General features: G+C 51.8%; 1 protein-coding gene across 1 annotated transcript in view; it reads right to left on the bottom strand.

The window, feature by feature from the left end:
• Nucleotides 1-22,493, bottom strand: part of PKN2 (protein kinase N2) — a 1,791,501-nt gene that overhangs the window by 528,571 nt on the left and 1,240,437 nt on the right. The window contains exons 13-15 of the mRNA XM_069641740.1: nt 14,496-14,632; nt 14,313-14,388; nt 14,134-14,225 (exon numbers count right to left, since the gene is read on the bottom strand). Of these exons, the coding sequence (XP_069497841.1) occupies nt 14,134-14,225; nt 14,313-14,388; nt 14,496-14,632 (305 nt within the window). The remainder of the gene's footprint in view (nt 1-14,133; nt 14,226-14,312; nt 14,389-14,495; nt 14,633-22,493) is intronic.

Below are 22,493 nucleotides of genomic sequence, written 5' to 3'. Positions count from 1 at the left end.
AGAGCCCACTGCAGAGATCTCATCCGCAGCCTGGCCTCAGGCACCAATAGAATGTAGGATGCCATGAGGCCAAGCAGCCTCAAGAACTCCAACGCCAGGAGACTCTGGATACGTTGAAACTTGTCCACCATCTGCAGAATGTGATAAGCCCTCATTGGGGAGGCGAACACTGCCCAGGGATGTGTCGAGCACTGCTCCGATGTACTGGAGCCGCTTGGTAGGTGTCAAGTGGCACTTCTTTAAGTTCAGGAAGAATACCAGCTTGTGAAGGGAGAGGCAGGTGACGGACAGATGATCCACGACTTGCTCGGGGGAGCGCACCCTGATCAACCTATCGTCCAGGTAGGGGTAGATGTGAATCCCCCCCTTTCCTGAGATACGCAGCCACCAGCACCATTAGCTTGGTGAAGACCCTCAGGGCAGAGGTCAATCCGAACGGCAGGACACAAAACTGAAAATGCGAGTCACCAACCGCGAACCTCAGGTACTTCCTGTGCTTGGGATGAATCGGCACATGAAAGTAAGCATCCTTGAGGTCGAGAGACACCAACCAGTCCTGAAGTTGAAGGGCCTGGAGGACTTGAGAGAGAGTAACCATCTTGAACTTGTCCTTCCGGAGGTTGTTCAAACCACACAAGTCCATGATGGGTCTCAATCCCCCGTCTTTCTTTGGGATAAAAAAATATGGGGAATACCATCCCCTGTTCCTCTCCTCTACAGGCACCAGCACTATGGCACCTTTCTCCAGCAGGGATTTGATCTCCTACGCAAGGAGCGGACCTGGACTCTTCTAAGAGAGCTTCCCCAGTTGATTGTCGTGAGGCCTCTGCCAGAAAGGAAGACAGTAGCCGTGGGCTATGATTTCCAGAACCCACACATGTGAAGTAATGGCACGCCATTCTACAAGATGCTGCCCCAGCCTTACCCAACCGGCGAACCATGGGACATGGCCTCATGACTGAGCGGAAGCGGCCACGGAAGTGCCCGAGGGCAAAGAGGCAACTGCCCTAGCGGCTTTGGCACCTCGAGTACCTTGTTTTCCACCTCTGGTACTACTACGTTGGCCCCTTTGACTGGCAGCTCCCCCTCGATCTACCAAAGGAAGAGTAGTATCGAAAGGAACCTGCCCTCCATTGCTGTCCCCTAGGACGAAAAGGCAGAGGGTGACCTACTGCAGCGCTTTTTTTTTTTTTACGACTTCGCTGTAGCTTTGGAGGTCTGCAACCTCTCCAGGCTCTCGTCAGCCTTGCTGCCAAAAAGATGGACACCATCAAAGGGCATGTTGAGAAGCTGGGACTGCACTTCAGGAGCAAACCCCAACTTCCGCAACCACACAAACATGCGCATCACAGTGCACGCTGCCATGGACCGGCTGACACAGTTTGCCATGTCCAGACCCGACTGAACGGTTTCACACATGGCATCCTTGCCATCTTGCACGAGGGACAGGAAATGATCCCGTTCTTCCCCTTCTGGAATATGTTCAGCCACCAAAGATACACAATTCCACAGAGTGTGAGTGAATCTTGCCAAGGCACAAACGGAGTTGGCTGCCTTTAAAGCCATACCCCCAGATGAAAATACTTTCTTCGGGCCACCGTCAAAGTGCTCGTCGTCCCTATCCGGAGGGATCGTAGGGTACGCAGCATACTTTGCTGGGGCCGTAGCCGCCTGCACCACCAAACTCTCCGGAGTGGGGTGCGTATACAAGTAGCAGGGGTCGCCACTGGCTGGACGGTATTTTTTCGAACGACTTGTTCACTGCCGGGAGACTCTCCGGAACAGTCCAAGCCGCCACCACCCTTCTTTGTAAGGCCATATGAAATGGCAGCACCGGGTCAGTGGGTGGACCTTGGTCCAATATATCTGTCAGTTCATCCTGCAGAGAATCCACAGGTGGAGCAGACCACCCCAAGCACTCAGTCACCCTCGACATGAGACGCCTGTACGAGGACTCAACATGTGTACCAGGCTCAGGCCTGCCAAACTCAACCTCCGTAGAGGTGTCCAGACGACTGGCGTCATGTAAGGACTGACACAGGTCTTCCATCTTACTGTGACCAGGCAACAGGTCATCAGGAACCTCAGGAGGTACAACCCCCTCCTCATCTGACCCTTCTTCCACCTCCGAGATGTAATCCAAAGGCTGGAACAAATCCCTGGACGAGGGTACAGAAAAAGGCTCAAACAAAGGCCTCACTGATTTACTGAGGGCCTTCCTCAAAGGTTCCACGGCTCTCCGGGGCACCTCCGGTAAATCCTCCACAAAAGGCGTAGAGGGTGCAGATGGAATCGGCTTCTACCGAGGCGCAGACGACTTCGACAACGGTTTCGAGGCCGGAGCCCCGAGCGGGTCCTTTGACGGCCTTGGCGCCGATAGCGCCGACGACTTCCTCGGAGCCAGAGCCTCAAGAGAGTCCCTCAACGGACATGGCGCCAACGGTGTCGATGCCTTCTTAGAAGGCCTCACAGGCTCCGACGGTCTTGAGGGCGACGGGGACCTGGCATGGCTATGGCGATCAACCTTGTCCGATCGGGACCTCGACGGCTCCCGATGATCGCGCCGACCACCCGAGCCCGAAAGCGTGCGAGCAGTGGCCCTAGCTCGTTCCTTGCCGGCTCCTCTCGCAGGCGCGGCCGGAACGGTGCCATGCAATTCAAAAATCGCCATCATCTCCTTGCAGAATGTGTCCCATTCCACAAGTAATGAATGCTTGTCGGGACAAGCTACCTGCTGTCTGGCGGAGTCCTCTGACGTGGACGGGGAAGGCGACCAGTGACGGCACTTCCGTGAGTGCCTAGAAGAGGCAGAGAAATGGCGGGACCCAGAACGAGACCCCCTGGACTTACGCCGACGCGGAGAGTCGCACCTCAAATCGTCTGTCGAAAGCCCAGCTGATTTTGACTTCCAGGGTTTGGAAACTCTAGCTACAGACAGCTTCTTCCGCTCCCACAAGGCCTTTGACGTTAAGGACTGGCATTCATCGCAGTCGTCTGTGGCGTGGCTCTTGCCGAGGCACCAGATGCAGTCGTCGTGCGGGTCCGTAAGGGACATTTTGGAACCGCAGTCCCGAGACTTCTTGAAGCCCGACCTTGGGGATGGGGATGAAGACATTCTCAATATATCCAAGTTAGAAGAACCGATTCAACAGGAGAAGAACCGAGGTGTGCCGAGATTCCGAAGCGAACACGTTCGCGGAAAAAACGGAACTGAGGCTACGGGCGTCGTGCGTCCTACATTAGTCATATAACTTAGCCCCCACTTGACAAACCATTCAGTCTTCGCACAATCATTGAAGGTTGGGTCTATAATCTTTCTGAAAACTTTTGTGCACATTTGTCAAACGGCAACAAAGTTAGAAGCCATCTAAAAATGTTGAGCCCCCTCTAATTTAGCACCCTCTTGAGAAAATCCCACCAAACATTACAAACACACTTCTATCAAGATTTAAAATTGTTTTGCAAACAGTTGTGCAAATTTATCAAATGGCACCAAATTTATAAGCCTTTACAATATTATGGGACCCCCCCTCTAAATGTGTTCTCTATTGACGAAACAGCGCCACACCAGAACAATTCAGAATCGGGTGTAGAATAAAATTCCAAAATTTTATGCAGTTTCATTGAGTGGGCCCAAAGTTATAAGCCATCCAAGTAATACAGAAATAGGCACAGATGTTCGCGAACATCACAGGGCTTTCCCCGAACATCTAGACTGTTCGCTGACTTTTGGGGGTGAAAAAAAAAAAAGATTTTTGGCTTCTTAAGGCCATATCCCATCCCATCCTCATCACCCCTTACCTCCTTTTTAGGCAAAGTTTGAATGCAGTACCCTCTGGGAACACTACAAACTATGACTACAGGTATAGACAACCCAAGCCTCTACTACAAAGTTTTGGTAGCGTGTTGAGCAGCCAGGCTTATCTCAAGAGGGGAAATGTGAGCTGTAGTGGTTCCAGGTGGCCACAGTTACAGGTATTCAAATACACTCTTACACTCAAGGTTTCTTGCATAAACAATTTATCAGTCAGTTATAAAGCCTTCTTCATAAGGGAGCAATAGAATAGTAACACACAAATATACTTCAATACTGTACACTCTAGTTTCTGAATCAGACAAGACCCTTTTGGGATGGCCCACAGACACAACCTACACCCACAGGTGACTTCAGTAACAAGGGTGCTGGGGACATTAATACCTTAGTGTTGGCTTTCAGTATACTCTTTAAAAGTTGGTAAAAAGGCAAAGGTTATTAGAACACAAGAGACCACAAATATTCTTAAGCAGTGCAGATACTTTTAGAGCTCACTAGAAGAGTCATTCAATTCAATAGGCTAAGCCAAAGTCAATGGGCAAAAGTCTTGGATAGGATAAAGCACTTCTGGTAAGTAATGGAAAAGTATTTGCACAAGTTCTTAAGAGTGTTTGATGAAAAGAAGAATCAAATGTAGAGCCACAAGCTGATTAGGCTTGTGAGTTGTGGAAGTTACAAGCACTTCTACAGTAATAGTTAAGTTCTCAGACTTGTTTAACAGTACTTTAGTAAAGAAGAAAAGGGGCTGCTGATGACTTCTGGTCCAGTGCAGCTCTGCAGATCTCACTGTTGCTGGGCCTCAGTCGTGGGGACAAGAGGGAGGACGCTGGGGGACTCCTGCACTGCACTGGTGGCACTGTAAAACTGCCAACCGGCAAACTTTACTTTCAGCGGCTGTTTCGCGTTTCAGCTCCTTACGGTACAGCAAATAGCAATAAGCACAGTTCCTGGCTGGCTGTCAAGGTGGCCTGTCCTCGCTTCTTGGGTCCCGCACTCTGCTGAGGGGGCTCAGGCTTGGTCAGTCCTGATTCGTGGGAGTCCTGAGGATCTTCCAAAAGCTTTAGGCCAGCTTAAAAGGAACGCACACAATCTGGTGTCCCTCTCCCTGGCTATGCGGTTCCTGCAGTAACTCTGAGGAAATTTCACCAGCTCCGAGATGGGTGTCCAGGTGGCTTACTTTGGAGTTGATTGGTCCCACCAACTCAAAGGGAGAAGTCGTCCTTGCAGGGGATTCTCTGTCGATGCAAACTTGGCAAATAATCACTGCAGCAGGGCTTCACCGGGCAAACCAATGGGCCAGGAGTTCCAGCAGGCATCCTCTTCAAGCTCTTCTTCGGTTCCTTCGTTCAGTGGTCGACTCTGCCTTCCAAGCCAAGAGACTCACCTTTTATTCAGTTCTCTCACATTCATTCCAGCGTAGCTGTCGCACGCCCAGCAGGGTGGCTGTCCTTGCCGGACAGTCAGCCAGCCAATCACCACAGAGTGCATTTGGGTCTCCTGGGACACTAAGCACAGGGAGTTTCGGGCACCTCCCTCACTTCCTGCCTACCCCAGACACTCTGAAGCCAGAGGTGGGTTTCACTTTTGAAGCCCGCCAAAGCCATATGAACAAAGAGACCAAACCTGGTTTGGGCGCACAGAAAAACTCTGGAAGGACCTTTCCACAAAGACATTGGGGAAAAACGGACCGGGGACCATTTTAGCAAGGATGGCTGGATGCCATTTTGAAAAATATGGCTGCCGCGGTTAACGTTACCGGGTCCGCGAATGGTTGCCGTAAATGCAAGCCTTGGTAGTTTAAAACGAAACCACTGCCACCAGCCAGTCAATTGAGGAAAGGGTAACATAAAAAATGTTACATGAGCATTTAGACAGGGGATACTAAGTAACCCCGCCAGCCCTCTATTGTAAGATAGCATTGTACTTGCTAGACCCAGCACACACCAAGTAAAGTCAATTTCACTTTACTGCACTGGGAAACATTAGTTTATCCCAGAGAAGGTATTCTAGTGTAGTGAAGTGTGTGCGGTCTGTTGTGCTGTAGAGGTATGGCTGTGTTTAGTTCATTGTTTGAGATGTGTATGCAGAAGGATGAGTATTTTTTTTTAGTAGGGTTAGTTAGTGGCAGTACCCTATCCTATTCCCACTGTTCTGACTCACTGTGGCCCGCGACCCCTCCTAGTCATGTACCTTGGTGTGCTGCACTCACCACACCCATGTTACTTGCAGAAGATTGGGCCACCAATGGGCCTTTCAGTGGGAGCACCTTTCCACCCCCCAGCACTCAGACCAAGCGCTGCGCTCCCCCCCGCCACCCGCGCACACCCCGGCACGCAGGAACAACCACCCTCACCGACTCCTCCAGCGGGCGGGAGGATGCACACCTGTACCCTACTGTCCATCATTTGCGGGAACGGGATTCCTCTCTATTTTCCTGCAGACTCTGCAGTGGTCCAACCAAGTCCGACCAATCTCTCTCCCACATCTCCCGTTACCCCCCCCCCTAATAGGGAAGGGCACATCCAAGTCTCCCTTCCATTTAGACAGCTCTCCTGCCCCTGGACTCGACCCTGGTCTGGCATTCACCCTGGTCCACCTACTCCCCCCCAGTCCTTCTCAAGGGTGAAAACGTCTACAATTCAAACAGTAAATTCAGTGACATCCAGATTTGAAACAGCAGTGAGTGATAAAACACCTCTATTTGATGTAACTGAATAACTGGAGAAACGCCTAAATTTGGGGCTCAATAGTAAGGAACAAGTTACTTACCTGTAACTGTTGTTCTCCAGCATGGGTCTGGCATGGATTCACATGCTCATGAATATTCCCCGTCGTCAGGCTGGGAATCCTCGGTAAAGAAAAAACCAGTATCAGTTTCGTTTCTGATCTGTCTTTCGTAGTAATAACCAATCACTGGTCTCTGCGTCATACTGACCACAGCCAATGACTGCCCTCTACCTAAGCACCGCCTCTGGCGGCCATCTTCAGATTTGGAAGCACGTGAAGTGGCAGTATGACCAAGTGAAGAGCCGCAGAGGGGTAGGCGGGAGGGTTCGCATGTGAATCCATGCCAGACCCATGCTGGAGAACAACAGTTACAGGTAAGTAACTTGTTCCTTCTCCAGCATGGGGTCTGGCATGGATTCACATGCTCATGAATAAAAGAATACATAGCAGTACACACATGCACAACCACGGGAGGTGGCAAAGGCTCAACATTAAGCAGTACATCAAACTCAACATTAAGCATCTTACCTCCTCACCAGGCTCACCTCAGGCGAACAGGTTGCGCAGCACTGCTTGGCCGACCCTGGACTCCTCCCTGGAATCCCAATCGACGCAGTAGAATTTCGTGAAGGTGTGCGTCGACCTCCACGTAGCAGCCCTGCATATGTCCAGCAGGGGCACACCAGAAAGGAACGCCATGGTAGCTGCGATCGCTCTGGTGGAATGGGCTCTCGGACGGCCAGGCAGCGGTCGGTTTGCCAACCGATGACAGTACATGATACAGCCGGAGAGCCATCTGGAAATGGAAGCCTTCGAGAGAGCCTTCCCCTGATTGACAGGTCCAAAGTTCACAAAGAGTTGTGACGTCTTCCGAAAACACTTTGTGCGGTCCACGTAGAACTTCAGCGCTCTAGCCACATCCAGCGAGTGCAAAGTCCTCTCAGCCGGCGACGGGAAAAACACAGGCAACACCAAGGGTTCGTTGAGATGGAAGTCCGACGGCACCTTGGGCATGAAGGAGGGGTGCGTCCTGAGCACTACCCTCGTGTCGTGAAAAGTCAAGTACGGGGCCTTGCAGGAAAGGGCCTGGATCTCTCCCACCCGTCGTGCGGAGGTGATGGCCACAAGAAACGCTGTTTTCCACGACAGAAACTTCAACTGGGCCGAGTGCAGAGTGCAGAGGCTCGAACGGAGGTCCCATGAGCTTGGTCAGCACCACGTTGAGCTCCCACGCCGGGGCCGGAGCCTTCACCGGTGGGAACGATCTGAACAGTCCCTTCATGAACTCTTTCACCAGACGATGAGACCACAAGGACGTCCGGCCCGTGGTTCTGGTGTATCGGGAGATCGCAGCAAGATGAATCTTGATGGACGCGTGTGCCAGTCCAGCTTTGGCAGTACCTGGGGGTTCCGTAATCCGTAGAGGGTTAATCTTCTGTGCATGGCACCAGACAGAGAACCTCTTCCATTTGTGTCCGTAGCATTTAAGAGTCGAGGACGCCCTGGCCTTTGCAAGAACCTCTCTGCAGTCGGCCGGTATGTCGTATCCTCCAAACTCTAGCGCTGCAGGAGCCAGGCCTGCAAGTTCAGCGATTTCGGGTCGTGGTGGAGGATGGCGCCTCCTTCCCTGGAGAGTAGATCCGCGTCCACCGGCAGCTTGAAGTCCAGAAGGTCCGGGAACCATATCTGCCTCGGCCACGCAGGTGCGACGAGGATCATCCTGCACCGTGACCTCTTGAGCTGGTTGACGAGCCGGATTAGCAGTGGCAAAGGAGGGAACGCGTAGAGGAACAGGCCCTCCCAGGGGAACGAGAAAGCATCGCCCATGCTCCTCACCTGGGGAAACCTGCTGGCGAACCTCCGGCACTTGGAGTTCGTCGCCATCGCGAACAGGTCGATCTGGGGTGTGCCCCACCGTCGGAAGAGGCGATCCACTAGATCCTGCCGTAGTTCCCACTCGTGGCACGAGCGCAGCTCCCTGCTGAGTGAGTCGGCGATGGTGTTTTTTATCCCTGCCAGATGAAACGGCACCAGAAACATCCTTTGGGCGACGGCCCAATGCCACAGGTCCTGCGCCTCCTTGGACAGTGCTGGGGACCTGGTTCCGCCCTGTTTCCTGATGTAAAACATGGTGGTGGTGTTGTCGGTGAAGATCCTCACCACCTTGCCCTTGAGGGACGGAAGGAAGGACCTGAGGGCCCAGAACACTGCACGGAGCTCCAGGACGTTGATATGGAGGGACTTCTCCGTCGGGAGCCAAAGGCCTCTCGCGTGCAGATTTTCGGTGTGCGCTCCCCACCCTTCCAGGGAGGCATCCGTGGTCACTGTCTCCTGGTGGTCTGGGGTCTGGAAGTCCATGCCCGCCATCAGATGCGCGCGGTTGCCCCGCCACCGGACCGCTCGGCGGAAACTCTCGTCGAGTGTGATCCTCTCCTCGAAGCCGCCCGTCGTTTGGATCCAGCGCGCGTCCAGGAACTCCTGCAACGGGCGCATCCGGAGCCTGCACATGGGAATGCGGTAGATGCAAGAAGACATCATTCCTAGGAGGGACTTGATGGACCTCACCTTGGCCGCTTTGGAAACCAACATCCGCTGTACCTTGCCCAGGATGGACCTGGTCCTTTCCTCCGACGGGGAGGCCAGAAGGGACACTGTGTCGAGCTTCGCTCCCAGAAACAGTGCGTTTTGCGCGGGTACCAGGTGGGACTTGGCGTAGTTCATGGAGAATCCCAGGTCCGTGAGGAGTTGGACGGTCCTTGCCGTGTGCTCCACGGCGAGCTCCCTCGTCTTGGCTCGGATGAGCCAGTCGTCCAGGTAGGGGTAGACGTGGATCCCCTCGCGGCGCAGCTGCGCTGCCACCGGTGCAAGGCACTTGGTGAATACCCTGGGTGCCGACCGTAGTCCGAAGGGGAGGGCTTTGAACTGGTAGTGACGCCCTTGGACCACAAACCTGAGGAATTTTCGGTGCCCCTTTAGGATGGGAATATGGAAGTAGGCATCCTCCAAATCCAACGACGACAGGAAGTCTCCTTCCTCCAGCTGACCCAGGACGTGCTGGAGGGTGACCATCCGGAACTTCTGCGCCTTGATGAACTTGTTCAGACGTCGCAGGTCTAGGATGGGGCGCCATCCTCCCGTCTTCTTCTTCACGAGGAAGTATCTCGTGTAGACTCCGGAGCCCCGAAGCCTCTTTGGGACGAGTTTGATGGCGCCCTTCCTGAGCATCGCCTTTACCTCCAGGAGAAGCTGAGGGACGTGAAGCTCTTTCCTGGCCACGGGGGGGACGCGCGGGCACCTTCTTTGAAACTCGAGCGCGTGGCCCCGGGCTAAGGCGTCCAGCACCCAACAGTCGGTGGAGATGGACTCCCACACGCTGACGAAGCTCGCCAGCCGGCCTCCCACTGGGGTGCTTCGGTGGGGGCCCGACCCCACGGCCGGTTCAATCCTGTTTCGACGAGGCTTTGCCGCCTTGACCTCCTTGGCGACGACGGCGGGGTCCGCCAGACTTGCCTCGTCCTCTGTAGGCCTCCTGAGACGACGAGCGGGCCGCTTGACGGTAGGTGGAGAAACCGCCGCCGGAACCTTTGGAGGCGCCCTTGCCTCCGCTGCTCCGAAAGGGCGTCCGTCGTTGCTGCAGAACCCCAAGGGCCCGGGCAGTCTCAGTGTCCGCTTTAATGGCCTGAAGGGAATCGTCCACTGTTTTCCCAAACAGGTTGTTCCCATCGAACGGCATGTCCAGGACTCTGGTCTGTACGTCTTGACGGAAGTCCGTAGCCTTGAGCCATCCACGCCGCCTAAGGCACACGCCGTTGCCCAACTGGCGAAACCCAGTGTCGGCGATGTCCGTCGCAATAGTGATGGCGTGGTCCGACGCCACCTCACCTTCCTCTAGGATCTCCAGGGCATCCGCCCTCTTGTCGTCCGGTAGGAAGTCCAGCAGGGGAGCCAGTTTGTACCATAGCTCCCTGTCGTAGCGGGCCACGATATCCAAGGCGTTGGCCGCTTTAATCGTCGTTGCTGCAGACGAGATGACCCTGCGTCCCATAGCGTCCAATTTCTTTCCCTCGCCGTCCGGTGGGGAAGTCGATGTGGAGGCCGCACCCTCCCCCGCTTTCTTCCTGGCTGCCGCGGAGACGACGGAGTCCGGGGTAGGCTGCGCCCGGAGGCACAGGGGGGCCGCGTCCGGGACCCGGTACTTCTTCTCGTACCGGTCTCTTCTAGCTGGCGTCGTGGAAGGGTTCTTGAGGAGGGCGAGGCCCTCATCCCAAATGTCGTCCAGTAGAGGCACCGCGAGGACCGTCTTCCTCTTGGCCTCGCGCCGTTGATAAAGGAATCCTTCCTTTTTCTTCTCTTCTTGGGCGGGAGAACACCAGAAGGTCCCGGTTCAGGATCCCCCGACTGGAGAGGTTCCTCCGTCGGCAACGGTAGTCTCGTCCTTATCTCTGAACATAAGGACTGTATAGCCAACAAAATGGCCGCCGAGTTGTCATGCGGCGCTGGCAGAGGGGAATCCGACGGGCGATCAGGGGCCCCGTCGGCACCCTCGACGATGTCGTCGTCACCTGCGTCGGGATCCATCCCGACGGGCCGGTCTTCTTCCACGCCAAGACCGTGGCTTAAGACCTCAATCAGCTCTTCCTCCGAGGTTGAGGCCGAATCTACGACGACGCCCTGCCCCCCCTTTTTCTTCCCCGCCGGGGATTTCACGGGGGTCCTATCGATGGGCACAAAAGAGGACTCCCTCCGAGGTGGCAGGGAGACTCTGAGCCCCGAGGTCGCCACCACTGGTGTAGCCTCCACAGGCTGAGCCAGGGCCGCCGCGACAGTATCGATAGAGGGCTTGGCCGGATGGATTAAGGCCTTCACCACCTTAGGTGCGCTCACCGCCTTATCCTTGAGGGGGGGGGGGACACTGCCTCGCTCCCCCTCCGATGGGGCCTTCGAGCTCGACCGGGGCCTCTCCAGGAGCTTCGCCGGGTGCTCGCCCTTCCTCTTACCCGACCCAGAGCGTTGGCTCGTGGCTGAAGGTGCCGGGGAGGGTGCGCCCTGCCTGGCGCCCGTAGAGCCCGACCGTTCGGCGCTCCCGGTGCCAGCGGACTCGCGGTGCTTGGCCTTGTGTTGGACCCCCGTCGCCGGGGCGTCCTCAAAGGTCTTAGAAGACCGCTCGGATTTCTTCCTCTTCTTCTCGCCTGACGGGCTCTTCCCTTCCAGCCAGTTGGCGAGACGTTGATGGCGGTCCTTCATGGTCCGCTCCGACATATTGCCGCAAAACGCACAGTCCTTCTCCACGTGCGTCTTGTCCTCATGTAGGCAGTAGAGACAAAAGGGGTGTTCGTCCTCCTTAAAGACGTTCTGCAGCTGGCATCCAGGGCAGATCCTGAACAGCTTTCCGGGCGTAGAGCTTCCCTTCTCCTGGGCCATGTCGGGGCCTGAGAAGCTTCTGGAGTCCTCCAAAAGCGTAGCTCGACGAAATCTTCACCCTTGAGGGGCGCAGACGAATCCGACACGGGTCCCCGTTGATCGGATGGAGAGTCGGTGGAGCTTGAGGCTCTTTTGACCGAAAAAACGAAGTTTTTGAGAAAAAACGTGAAAAAAAAATAGCACTAACGCTCGAGAGCAATAGCACGAGGATCCCAACACATGAACGTGCGGTAAAAATCTGAAGATGGCTGCCAGAGGCGGTGCTTAGGTAGAGGGCAGTCATTGGCTGTGGTCAGTATGACGCAGAGACCAGTGATTGGTTATTACTACGAAAGACAGATCAGAAACGAAACTGATACTGGTTTTTTCTTTACCGAGGATTCCCAGCCTGACGACGGGGAATATTCATGAGCATGTGAATCCATGCTGGTCAAGTGGCACAGCGAGTAGAGCGCTCGCTTTGACACCCGTGCAGAGCCTGTTAACGCAGGTTCGAATCCCGGCGGGGCCAAACTCAGCCTTTCATCCTTCCGAGGTCGATAAATGAGCACCACACACCGTGGGTAATAATAAGCAGCGCTCGGATACCTGAGGGTTTGTAGCGCTATATAAAAGCCTAATTATTATTATTTTTTAATTATGCCAGACCCCATGCTGGAGAAAAGCACTGACACCTAGATCTGAAACAAAGCAGTAAATGAACAAACAGCTTGATCAGAGAATTGGAGAAGACGCCTAACAGAGTCAACAGTCAATGGGGAAACATCTTACTTTGCCATAGAGAAGTGACTGAAAAACTAAGGTAATAAGAGCAGTAGGATTTTGCTGGAATACAGTATTTGCTGTACTCCCCCCCATCCGGACTACACTTACCTTGTCAGTCGCTGCTGGTTAACGGCTGGCTTCACAGGCAAACACAGGGTGGAGCTGCTCCATTGGGAGATGCCCTTTGCCCAGAGACCCTTAGCCAAGGGTTGCTCAGGAAGTGGCTGCCCTGTGACTCCTGCTTTAGGGGAGCTTCTTTGCTCTGGGAGCCAATCAGGAGGGTGGAAGGTGGGAGAGGGCAGCACAGAGAACACAAAGGGAGTCGGGAGTGCATGAAGAGAGTGCGGAAGGCGCTGAATGAGCAAAAAAGTTCAAAAATAAATTAAATGAAAGGGTTCGCTTGGGGAAAGGCAACTTAACTTGCAGCTACCATGTCACACAGATGGAAAAGCTTGTGTGTTCTATGAAAGGAAAGCCTTTCCGGGTTTGGGGTCAATCAGGGAGGGGGAGTGGGCAGCAAGGTGAACACAAAGGTGGTCGGGAGTGCATGAAAAGTGCGTTGATGGCGCAGAATGAACAAAAAAGTACAAATAAAAAAATGAAAGGCGGTGCTTGGGGAAAGCCAACTTACCCTGCAGCTACCACGGCACACAGATCTCTTAAAGTAAGTTCCCCTTCAAACCCTGGCTGCTGTACGGGAATGCTAAGGGTACCACTCAGGTCTTTAACCTCTGATAGTAGCCTATTAACAGCTTGTACGGCCTACCAAACACAGGATTATGGACTAATTGGCACTCATGGTATGGGCACCAGCTTATCAGCAAGCTCAGAATGTAGGCTGAATAGGCCGGTATAAAACCACTATCCGAGATGACTATGGACACAGTCTCTTGCTTCCAGTCTTCAACTGACCACTTTTTCTCAAAGAAAATTAAGAACATACATTTTTTTAGGGTTTTCCTTCTTTACCACTACCAGGTACCTCGTCCCTTTGTCTGCTTTTAGTGCAGTTGCAGAATGAAAACAGAAAAGGGTCGTGTGTGGTCTAGGTGCTGTGAGGAAGGCGAATACACAGAACAAGTTCATTTTTCATTTGCACCCACATTAGCACTTAGACTTTTCTTTCTGGAACTCAAGTGCGCTAATAGTGATAACAGTCAGGATGGGCCGCCCCCCCAGCATGTGATGGAACAGTACTACCCTCGTTAAAGTTTCTTGTTGGGCTCGGGCCCCAACTTGGGCTTAACAAAAAGAGTATTCTGCCTTTGCAAATTTTCATTGCGTGTGAGCCACCAACTAAAAGAACCTCTTCACATTGCTTGTATACTTTCGATCTTAAACTGAAACAATGTTACTTACATTACATGCTTTTCATCATCACCAAATAGAACTGGACCTTAACTGACCTGTCCACCTCATCACGAGCAACAATGTCTCCCTTTTTCAAAGCTTTAATCGCAAACATTTCATTTGTATTCTTGTACTCAACCAGCAAAACCTGAAACAGACCAAAGATTTTTCAGACATATGAATGGGTTTTTTACCTATTCATTAACCGAAACTGCTCAGATCTTCAAAAACATACCTTCCCAAAGTGACCTCTACCCAACACTGCACAACATCTGAAGTCTTGAAGACTGAACTGGAACCTCTGCGGAATGCTAAAAACAGGTATAGAAAAATACCAAGTTTTATATTAGCAACAGTTTTATCTTTTAACCACAGCAGCTTTGATACATGTCTCGCAAAAGAGGATCAATAGGTTTACCTCTGATCTTCAGTGTCCCGGCCATTGTTGAATTCTACATCTGTGTGCAAAATGTTGGGCTCCTGCAATATTTCAGATGACGGTCTCGAAATAATACTATTTCGATCATTTTCAAATTCAAATACCTGCCCCGGGCTCTGGAAGAAAAGAAATAGTAGAATGTTTTGAAAGACAACAGAATAGAGATTAGAGATGCAGCATTGATCACATTTTTCCACTGAGATTATGGCCACTGTAAGGTAGCACCAATTGCACTATTATGATATTTTACACCAACAGATTTCTACAATACTTCCACCACAGCGATTTTGCCATTGGAAAAGTACTAATACTGGGAATCTTGGATACTAGGAAACTCTGCAACTGAGAAACATCTACCACTCTAACACTTGAGCTTTAGTCACCATGAGGCTCCCCCACCACAAGGCTTTAAGAATATGACAAACCCCACAGTGAGGCTTTCACCATTATGACTCGTTGCCACAATGAGGCCTTGGCAATGTGGGTCTCTGCCACTATGACCCTACTAGCACAGTGAGGCATTCACCTCTGTGAGGGTCTCCCATCACCAAGTTCTGTGACTGAGGTACTGCTACTGTGGGAATACTCCCCTAAGAGAGGCCTTACATGGCAAAGTCTCAATGCAAATCCTCAAAGTACACCGATAAGTAGACTTTACAAAACTATCCCAGTGGTTTGTAGATCCCCCAACTCTTAGTATCAGTCTGTACTACTCAGGAACCTTGGTAGAGTGGCAGAGCAGTCAGGTTTATCATAAGAGGAAGATGTGAACTGTAGGCAAGTACACTGAACCTAGCTAGTAATGCAACTCAAACACTTGCACATAAATGTGTATTAAAATTTACATTTATTATTCTAACACAACAAGCACTTTTAAATACTTAGCACAATAAACCAAAACACATAGAAATACTTTTAGATACTTTTCCAAGGCCACTGCTTAGTTTGTAGTTGCTAAATGGTTACAATTGTTACAGCGTTTGACAGTTCTGCTGCATTATCGGTAATAACGCGAACACACACAAAGTAATACAGTCATTGAAATAAGTAAGCAACCCATACAAGGTAGTGATTTTTGGGAAGGAAAACAGTTGGGTAGTCCAACGCTAGCAGAGCTTAAGGTTCTACAGGCAGTTTCTTCACACAGCAAGGCTTTTAATATCAAAAACGCAACCCTAGCTAGAAGGCAGTTCGGAAAGGCTTAAAGTCTCGCAAAGCAGCAGAACAGCGAAAACTCCTGTGGATATTTTCTAGTCTCTAGGATTGAAGATGCAAGAAGATACAACTAACGTTGAAGACCCTGTTAATGGACTCGCTAAAGGGACACAAGCAGCAGCTTGGGGCAGAGGTAAGAGGGGGTTGCCCTGGACACCTCTATGTGCACTCCAATGCTCTTTAATCTTTTCGGATTAAGGTAAGCACTACCCTCTTCCCCACAGTACCTCTGGTTCGACGAAATTATTGTGGCTGGATTCTCCTTGATATGTTAGCGCTGGACACGACCTCTGTGTATTCCTTGGTCTGGTGACGAAATGCAGGACAATGGACGGGATCTCAGCAGCATTCTCGAGGGAGGACCTCTGGTACAGCTTTCATAAACTTCTATGGTCACCGCCGTTTTGGTACCTTTTCTGCAGCACCAACAGAGTACTCGATTCATCTGGTCAATCGTCTTTGGCTCCTACAGTCCTGCACTCTGGTGAGGGGACTTGGACAAGTTGAATTGCGTCTCAGAGCTCGCAAATACTTGTACGAATTCTGCTTTTCCACAACGATGCACTTAAAATGGGTCGCTGGTCTCCTGGTATTGGGTGTTTCTGCAGCTCTGGAAAGCCACAGGACCTTGGGAGATGGCTCAAATTAAAGTTATTCTTGGGACTGGTTGTTCCCACCACTCAAAGGGAAGGAGGAGTCCTCTTTGGAGTAACTGTCGCATAGAAAACGGGGTCATGACAGCAGTGGTCTCTTCACAGCGTTGCAAAGGGTCTGCAGGATTCTCTAGTCGTCGTCTTCTTCCGTTGCTTCCGTTTACAGTGGTTGACTTGCCTTTCACCTCAGGAGCCTCACCTTTTATTCAGATGCAGCACACACTCCTCTGCAATCTCTCTCAGCAGTTTAAGGAAAGGGGTGTCTGGCTGTCAAATCAGGACAGCCAAATCCCCAGAGGGAGCTGGTTCCATTCAGGCAGACAAAAAGCAGGAGTGAAAAACTCATTCCCACTTCCTGCCTGCTCAGGCACACTAGAGCCTATGCGGCGACACCCAAGGGTTTCCATCAAAGGCAAAAAACACAGACAACACCACACACAACCATGCTAGAAATGGCAAAAAAAAGAAAGGAGGCCCTACGTTACTACTTGGGTGCCGCTATTGTGCCATACCAGGGTTATAGCCTGCGGTGGAAATATCACAAAATACTTGGTAGAACATGTCCACTGCCATCAGCCATAGCTAGAAGGTTTTCTATGCGACTAAAAAGTCACATGAGAAGAGAGAAAGGGGATACCAAATAACTTTGGCACTCCACATAAGGTGGTGTGTGCCAATCTCTCAGAATATAACATTTTTGGAGTGATACTAGTATCACCCTATCCTTAAGAACCATAGTTACTCTAGGATAAAGGAAATGAAGTGTAGAGGAGCAGCCGAATGCCGCTTCAAGAAGTCTGACCCCCATCCTTCCTATATGTTGTAAGCCAGAAGTCGCGCCATGCACAACACCAGTGATCATGCCTATCCCACGAAGAGTCTTTGAGAAAAGGTATCCATTAAGAAAACCATATCGGATGTATCCCCATAGAGATGACAATCTCTTGGAGGATCTCCCCGAAGGAATATGAAGATGAGAGAAGGAGAAGTTGGTGACGTCACAAGAAGCAAGCATGGCGCACTGAGAAGAGTGGCTGAAGAGAATGTATAGACCTTATGGAATCTGATGACGAAGTAAAGGAATCAAGTAACTTTAACGTGCGAAGTGAAGATTACACGTGTGAAAAGCACTGCAGAAAATACAAGCCGTTTTATAACTGTACAGATGCAGCAACGAAAGTAGACTATCATAAAGACTACAGGCGGTGCCGCCATTATATAGAATCTGGACATTCGATGTTACAATTTTAGTAAGCTCAGATCCACGGAGAAAGAAGGATCTGAAAGCTGTATCGCAGCAAGAAAGCCGCTGAAGATCGAGGAAAGACCGAGAAAAGCTATCTGGCCTGGTGTCAAAGGCCGGAGCGTCCAAGAACTGGTTATCTATCCTTGAAGAACAGTGAACGTGAGAAGTTGAATCATCCCTTGTTAAGGTGTAAGGAAGGAACACCATGAGTGTCAAGTTTATTCATTTAATATAATTAAATGTTAGAAAAGAAGCTGAATTGTGGTGTCCTGTCACATGGGCAATGGATGAAAATAGAAGGTGGGCATGCAGCTCTAGACTTGAGCTAAGCATGTGCTCACACTCCCATATATTCTCAGGAGCAAGGATACTTTGCAAGGCCAGGTTCAAAGAATCTGCATATCAGAAGGCATGGGTGATGATGGATGTTGGGCTAATTGGGCAGGGAGACAGAGTCAAGTCAACCCACTGGCACCTGTGGTGCTAGTTTACATGCTGCTAGTGAGCCGAATGTTCCAGAAGGGCATGAGCATGCCAACCAAATTTAGGAGGCCATATAACAAAGGGCCTTATAGACTGAAGAGCCAATGATATATTGTGTATCTAATAACTGATGAAGAGGACTTGCAATAGGGGTAGGCATAAATTGTCCACCTGATATAGATATGATATTTTATTTGTATCACGCTCATACACAAGTGTCTCAGAGCACGACGAGGCAAGAGAGGGGAACAAGGGAGGACACAAGAAAAATGATCTTACTAGGCCCAGTGACAATGAGAACGTGCAAGGGCAGGGGAGAGTGAAGGGGGAAAGAGCAAGGGGGAGGGGAGGAGTGGAAAGTGCTGAACACATGATAAAAACAGGAACAGGTAGTGCAGCCAGCAGGTGGCAAGTGCAAGGTTAAAGCGCAGACAAGGGGTGTCAATAAGTGCAGGCAAGGGGACCGTAGGGTTGCAGATACAGACCCAAGTGCAAGGGTTGCCAGCAGGCAGTGCAGGTGTGTGGCTGGGAGGGCAGGGACCTGGGCCAAAAAAAATCAGAGTGTAACCAGGTGCCCGGTGCTGAGAGACACAGATCAGAAGGGGAGAGGAAGAATGAAGCCAGAAGCAAAGAGGACGTTCTTTAGGTGTTACCGCAACCAAAGATGGTTCTCCTCAAGCTTCAGAGAGGCAGGGAGGCTGTTCCAGAGGGAGGCCCCAGCCGAGGAAAGATCTACCCCCAACTCATTGCTTGGAGAAGCGACTGACCCTGAGGGAGTTGGAGGAGCGAAGAGCTTGAGTAGAAAGGTATTTAAGGAGGGAGAGTTGAAGGTATTGTGGACCCAGGCCCCAGAAAGCCTTGTGGACAATGCAACGGGTCTTGTATGTAATCCTTGCAGCCAATGGGAGCCAATGAAGAGATTTCAGGGCTGGAGAGATACGATCCAGGCCTTGAGGCCAAGGACAAGTCTTGTCGTCCTGTTCAAGATGAGTTGCAGAGGGCGGAAATTAGCAGGCAGATTTATAAAGAGGCTGTTGCAGTAGTTCAGCCTAGAGAGAACCAGAGCTCTAGAGACAGTGAGCTTCTGGGGGAAGGAGGGAAAGAGTTGGTAGTTTGACTTCTTAGAGATGTCAGAGATGTGAGGAGAAAGAACAAGTTACTTACAAGCAGGGGTCTGGCATGGATTCACATGCTCATGAAGAAGAATACATAGCAGTACACACATGCACAACCACGGGAGGTGGCAAGGCTCAACAGAAGCAATCTCTTACCTTTTCACCAAGCTCACCTTGAAGCTAACAAGTTGCGCAGCACTGCTTGGCCGACTCTGGACTCCTCCCTGGAATCCCTGTTGACGCAGTAGAATTTTGTGAAGGTGTGCGTCGACCTCCACATAGCAGCCCTGCAGATTTTCAGCAGGGGTACACCAGACAGGCATGCTGTTGTAGCAGCGATCGCTCTGGTGGAATGGGCTCTTGGACGGCCAGGCAGCAGTCGGTTTGCCAACTCGTGACAGTAGGTGATACAGCCGGAGAGCCACCTGGAAATGGAAGTCTTGGACAGGGACTTCCCATGGTTCACAAGACCAAAGTTCACAATGAGCTGAGAAGTTCTCTGGAAACATTTTGTGCCGGCCACATAAAACTTCAGCGCTCTAGCCACATCCAGCGAGTGCAAAGTCGTTTCAGCCGGCGACGAAGGCGTCGGAAAAAATACAGGCAACACCAAGGGCTCGTTTAGATGAAAGTCCAATGGCACCTTGGGCATGAAGGAGGGGTGCGGCCGCAGCACCACCCTCGTCTCTTGGAAAGTCAAGTAAGGTGGTTTACAGGAGAGGGCCTGGATCTCACCCACTTGTCGTGCATAGGTGATGGCCACGAGAAAAGCTGTTTTCCATGACAAACTTGAGGGGAACAGAATGCATAGGTTCGAACAGGGATCCCATGAGCCTAATAAGTACAACGTTGAGCGCCTTTCACCGGCAGGAACAAGCGGAATTGTCCCTTGATGAATTCCTTGACCAACCGGTGCTACCACAAGGAGGGTCGTCCTGGGGATCTGGTGTAGCGGGAGATAGCCGCCAGATGAACCTTGATGGAGGCTTGAGCCAGCGCCGATTTGGCCAAAGACTGCAAATGTAGAAGTACCTGAGGAGCCATGACCCTCAGAGGGTCGATATTCTGGGAACAGCACCAAATAGCCAATCTCTTCCACTTGAGTCATTAACATTTCAAAGTAGAAGATGCTCTAGCCTAAGCAAGAACTTCCTTCCAGTCCGCTGGGAGACCGTAGCCACCAAATTATAGCGCTGCAGGAGCCAGGCCTTGAGGTTCAGAGACCCTGGATCGTGGTGAAGAATGGCACCTCCTTCCCTGGCAAGAAGATCTATGACCACTGGCAGCTCGACTTGTGGGGACACAGAGGCTGAGAAGGTCCGGGTACCAGATCTGCCTCGGCCACGCCAGTGCGACGACTGATGGCTCAGAAGTAACAGCAGCATCGGAGGGAACGCATAAAAAAAGAAGAAAAAAAAAAAAAAAAAAAGAGGCCTTCCCACAGGAACTAGAATGCGTCCCCCATGCTCCCCTGCTGGGGGAACCTGCTGGCAAACCTCCGGCACTTGGTGTTCGTCGCTCTGAATTGAATCTGGGGATTTCTCCATTTGAGGAAAAGGTTCTCCACTAGGTCCTGCCGAAGTTCCCACTTGTGGAAAGAGTGAAGCTCCCTGCTCAGAGTCGGCGACCACATTCTTTACTCCTGCCAGTTGAAAAGGAATGAAGAACATCCCCTGGACGATGACCCAGTGCCATAAGACCTGCGCCTCTTTGGAGAGCGCTGGCATCTGGTGCCCCCCCGTTTAGTGATGTAAAACATTGTGGTGGTATTGTCCGTGAAGACCTGCACCACCTTACCCTTGAGGGACAGCAGGAACAATTTGAGGGCCCAGAACACTGATGTGCATCGTCTTCTCCTCCGGCAGACACAGGCCTCTGGAGTGAAGACTTCAGGTGTGGGCTCCCCCTCCTTCCAGGGAAACATCCATCGTGACAGTCTCCTGGTGCGGTGGGGCCTGGAAATCCACACCTATGGTCAGATGAGAGCGCAGAAGCCAACCACCTAAACGCCAGACGGAACCCCTCGTCAAGCACGATCCTGCCCTGGAAGCTTCCAGACACCTGAATCCATTAGGCATTGAGGAACTCCTGCAGTGGGCGCATCTGTAACCTGCAATCTCGAATGAGGTAAATGCATGACAACATCATTCCGAGCAGAGACTTGATGGGCCTCACCGTGGCGATCTTCAGAGCTAGCAGCCGTTGCACCTTGCCCAGGATGGCCGCTACCCTCTCTTCTGACGGTGACGCCAGGCATGACGCCGTGTTGAGCCAGGATCCCAGGAACAGCGTGTCCTGCGATGAGTCAAGCAGGACTTTGCATAATTCACTGAGAACCCCAGATCCGTCAGTAGGCAGACGGTCCTCGCCATGAGGTTGACTGCGATGTCTCTTGAACTGGCCCGGATGAGCCAGTCCAAGGGCAGGTAGATGTGGATCTCTTTTAGTCATAGATGGGCCGCTACCGGCGCCAGACATTTGGTGAAGACTCTGGGTGCTGACTTCAGCCCAATGGGAAGGACCTTGCATTGGTAATGCGTCCCCTGAACGATGTAACGCAGAAACTTGCGCTGTCCTTTGTGGATGGGGATGTTGATGTATGCATCCTTCAGATCCAACAACGACAGAAAGTCTCCCTCCTCCAGTTGTCCGAGCACGTTTTGAAGAGTGACCATTCGGATCTTCTGGGACTTTATGTATTTGTTTAGTCATCGCAAATGGAAAATGGGCCGCGAGCCCCCAGTCTTCTTTCGCACAAGGAAGTACCTTGAATAAACACCAGAGCCCCAGAGCCGCTTTGGAACTAGCTCCATCGCCCCTTACTTTAGCATTGCCTGAACTTCCAGCAGCAGCTGAGGGACATGGTTTTCCTGACGGTATTTGGGTACACTTTCCTTGGAACTCCAGTGTGTCTCCGTGGGTGAGAGTGTTCAGCACCCAATGGTCGGTGGAGATGGTCTTCCACATGCTGATGAAGTTCGCCAGCTGGCCTCCCACCGGGGTGCACGGGTGGGGGCCCGAAGTCCTGGCTGGTTCATTCTTGCTAGACGGTTGACGGGCCGCCTTAGCGATGACGGCGTCCTCCTCCGTAGACCTTGGAGCGGCCCCTGTTGGTTTCTTGGGCCGAGGAGCGGGAGGGTTGATGGTAAGAAGCGGAATGCCCACCGTAACCCTTTGAAGATTGGTGTGACTTGCCTCCCGAGGACCGAAAGGACGGCCATCGCTCCTGTAGCGTGCACAGGGCACGTGCCTTCTCTGCTTTGAT

This window comes from Ambystoma mexicanum, chromosome 1q (genome assembly GCF_040938575.1).
Source record: "Ambystoma mexicanum isolate Mex_15411 chromosome 1q, UKY_AmexF1_1, whole genome shotgun sequence".
In the NCBI taxonomy this organism is placed as follows: Eukaryota; Metazoa; Chordata; class Amphibia; order Caudata; family Ambystomatidae; genus Ambystoma; species Ambystoma mexicanum.
The sequence above is the reverse complement of the archived record's forward strand: the minus strand, read 5'-3'. Positions and strand labels throughout refer to the sequence as shown.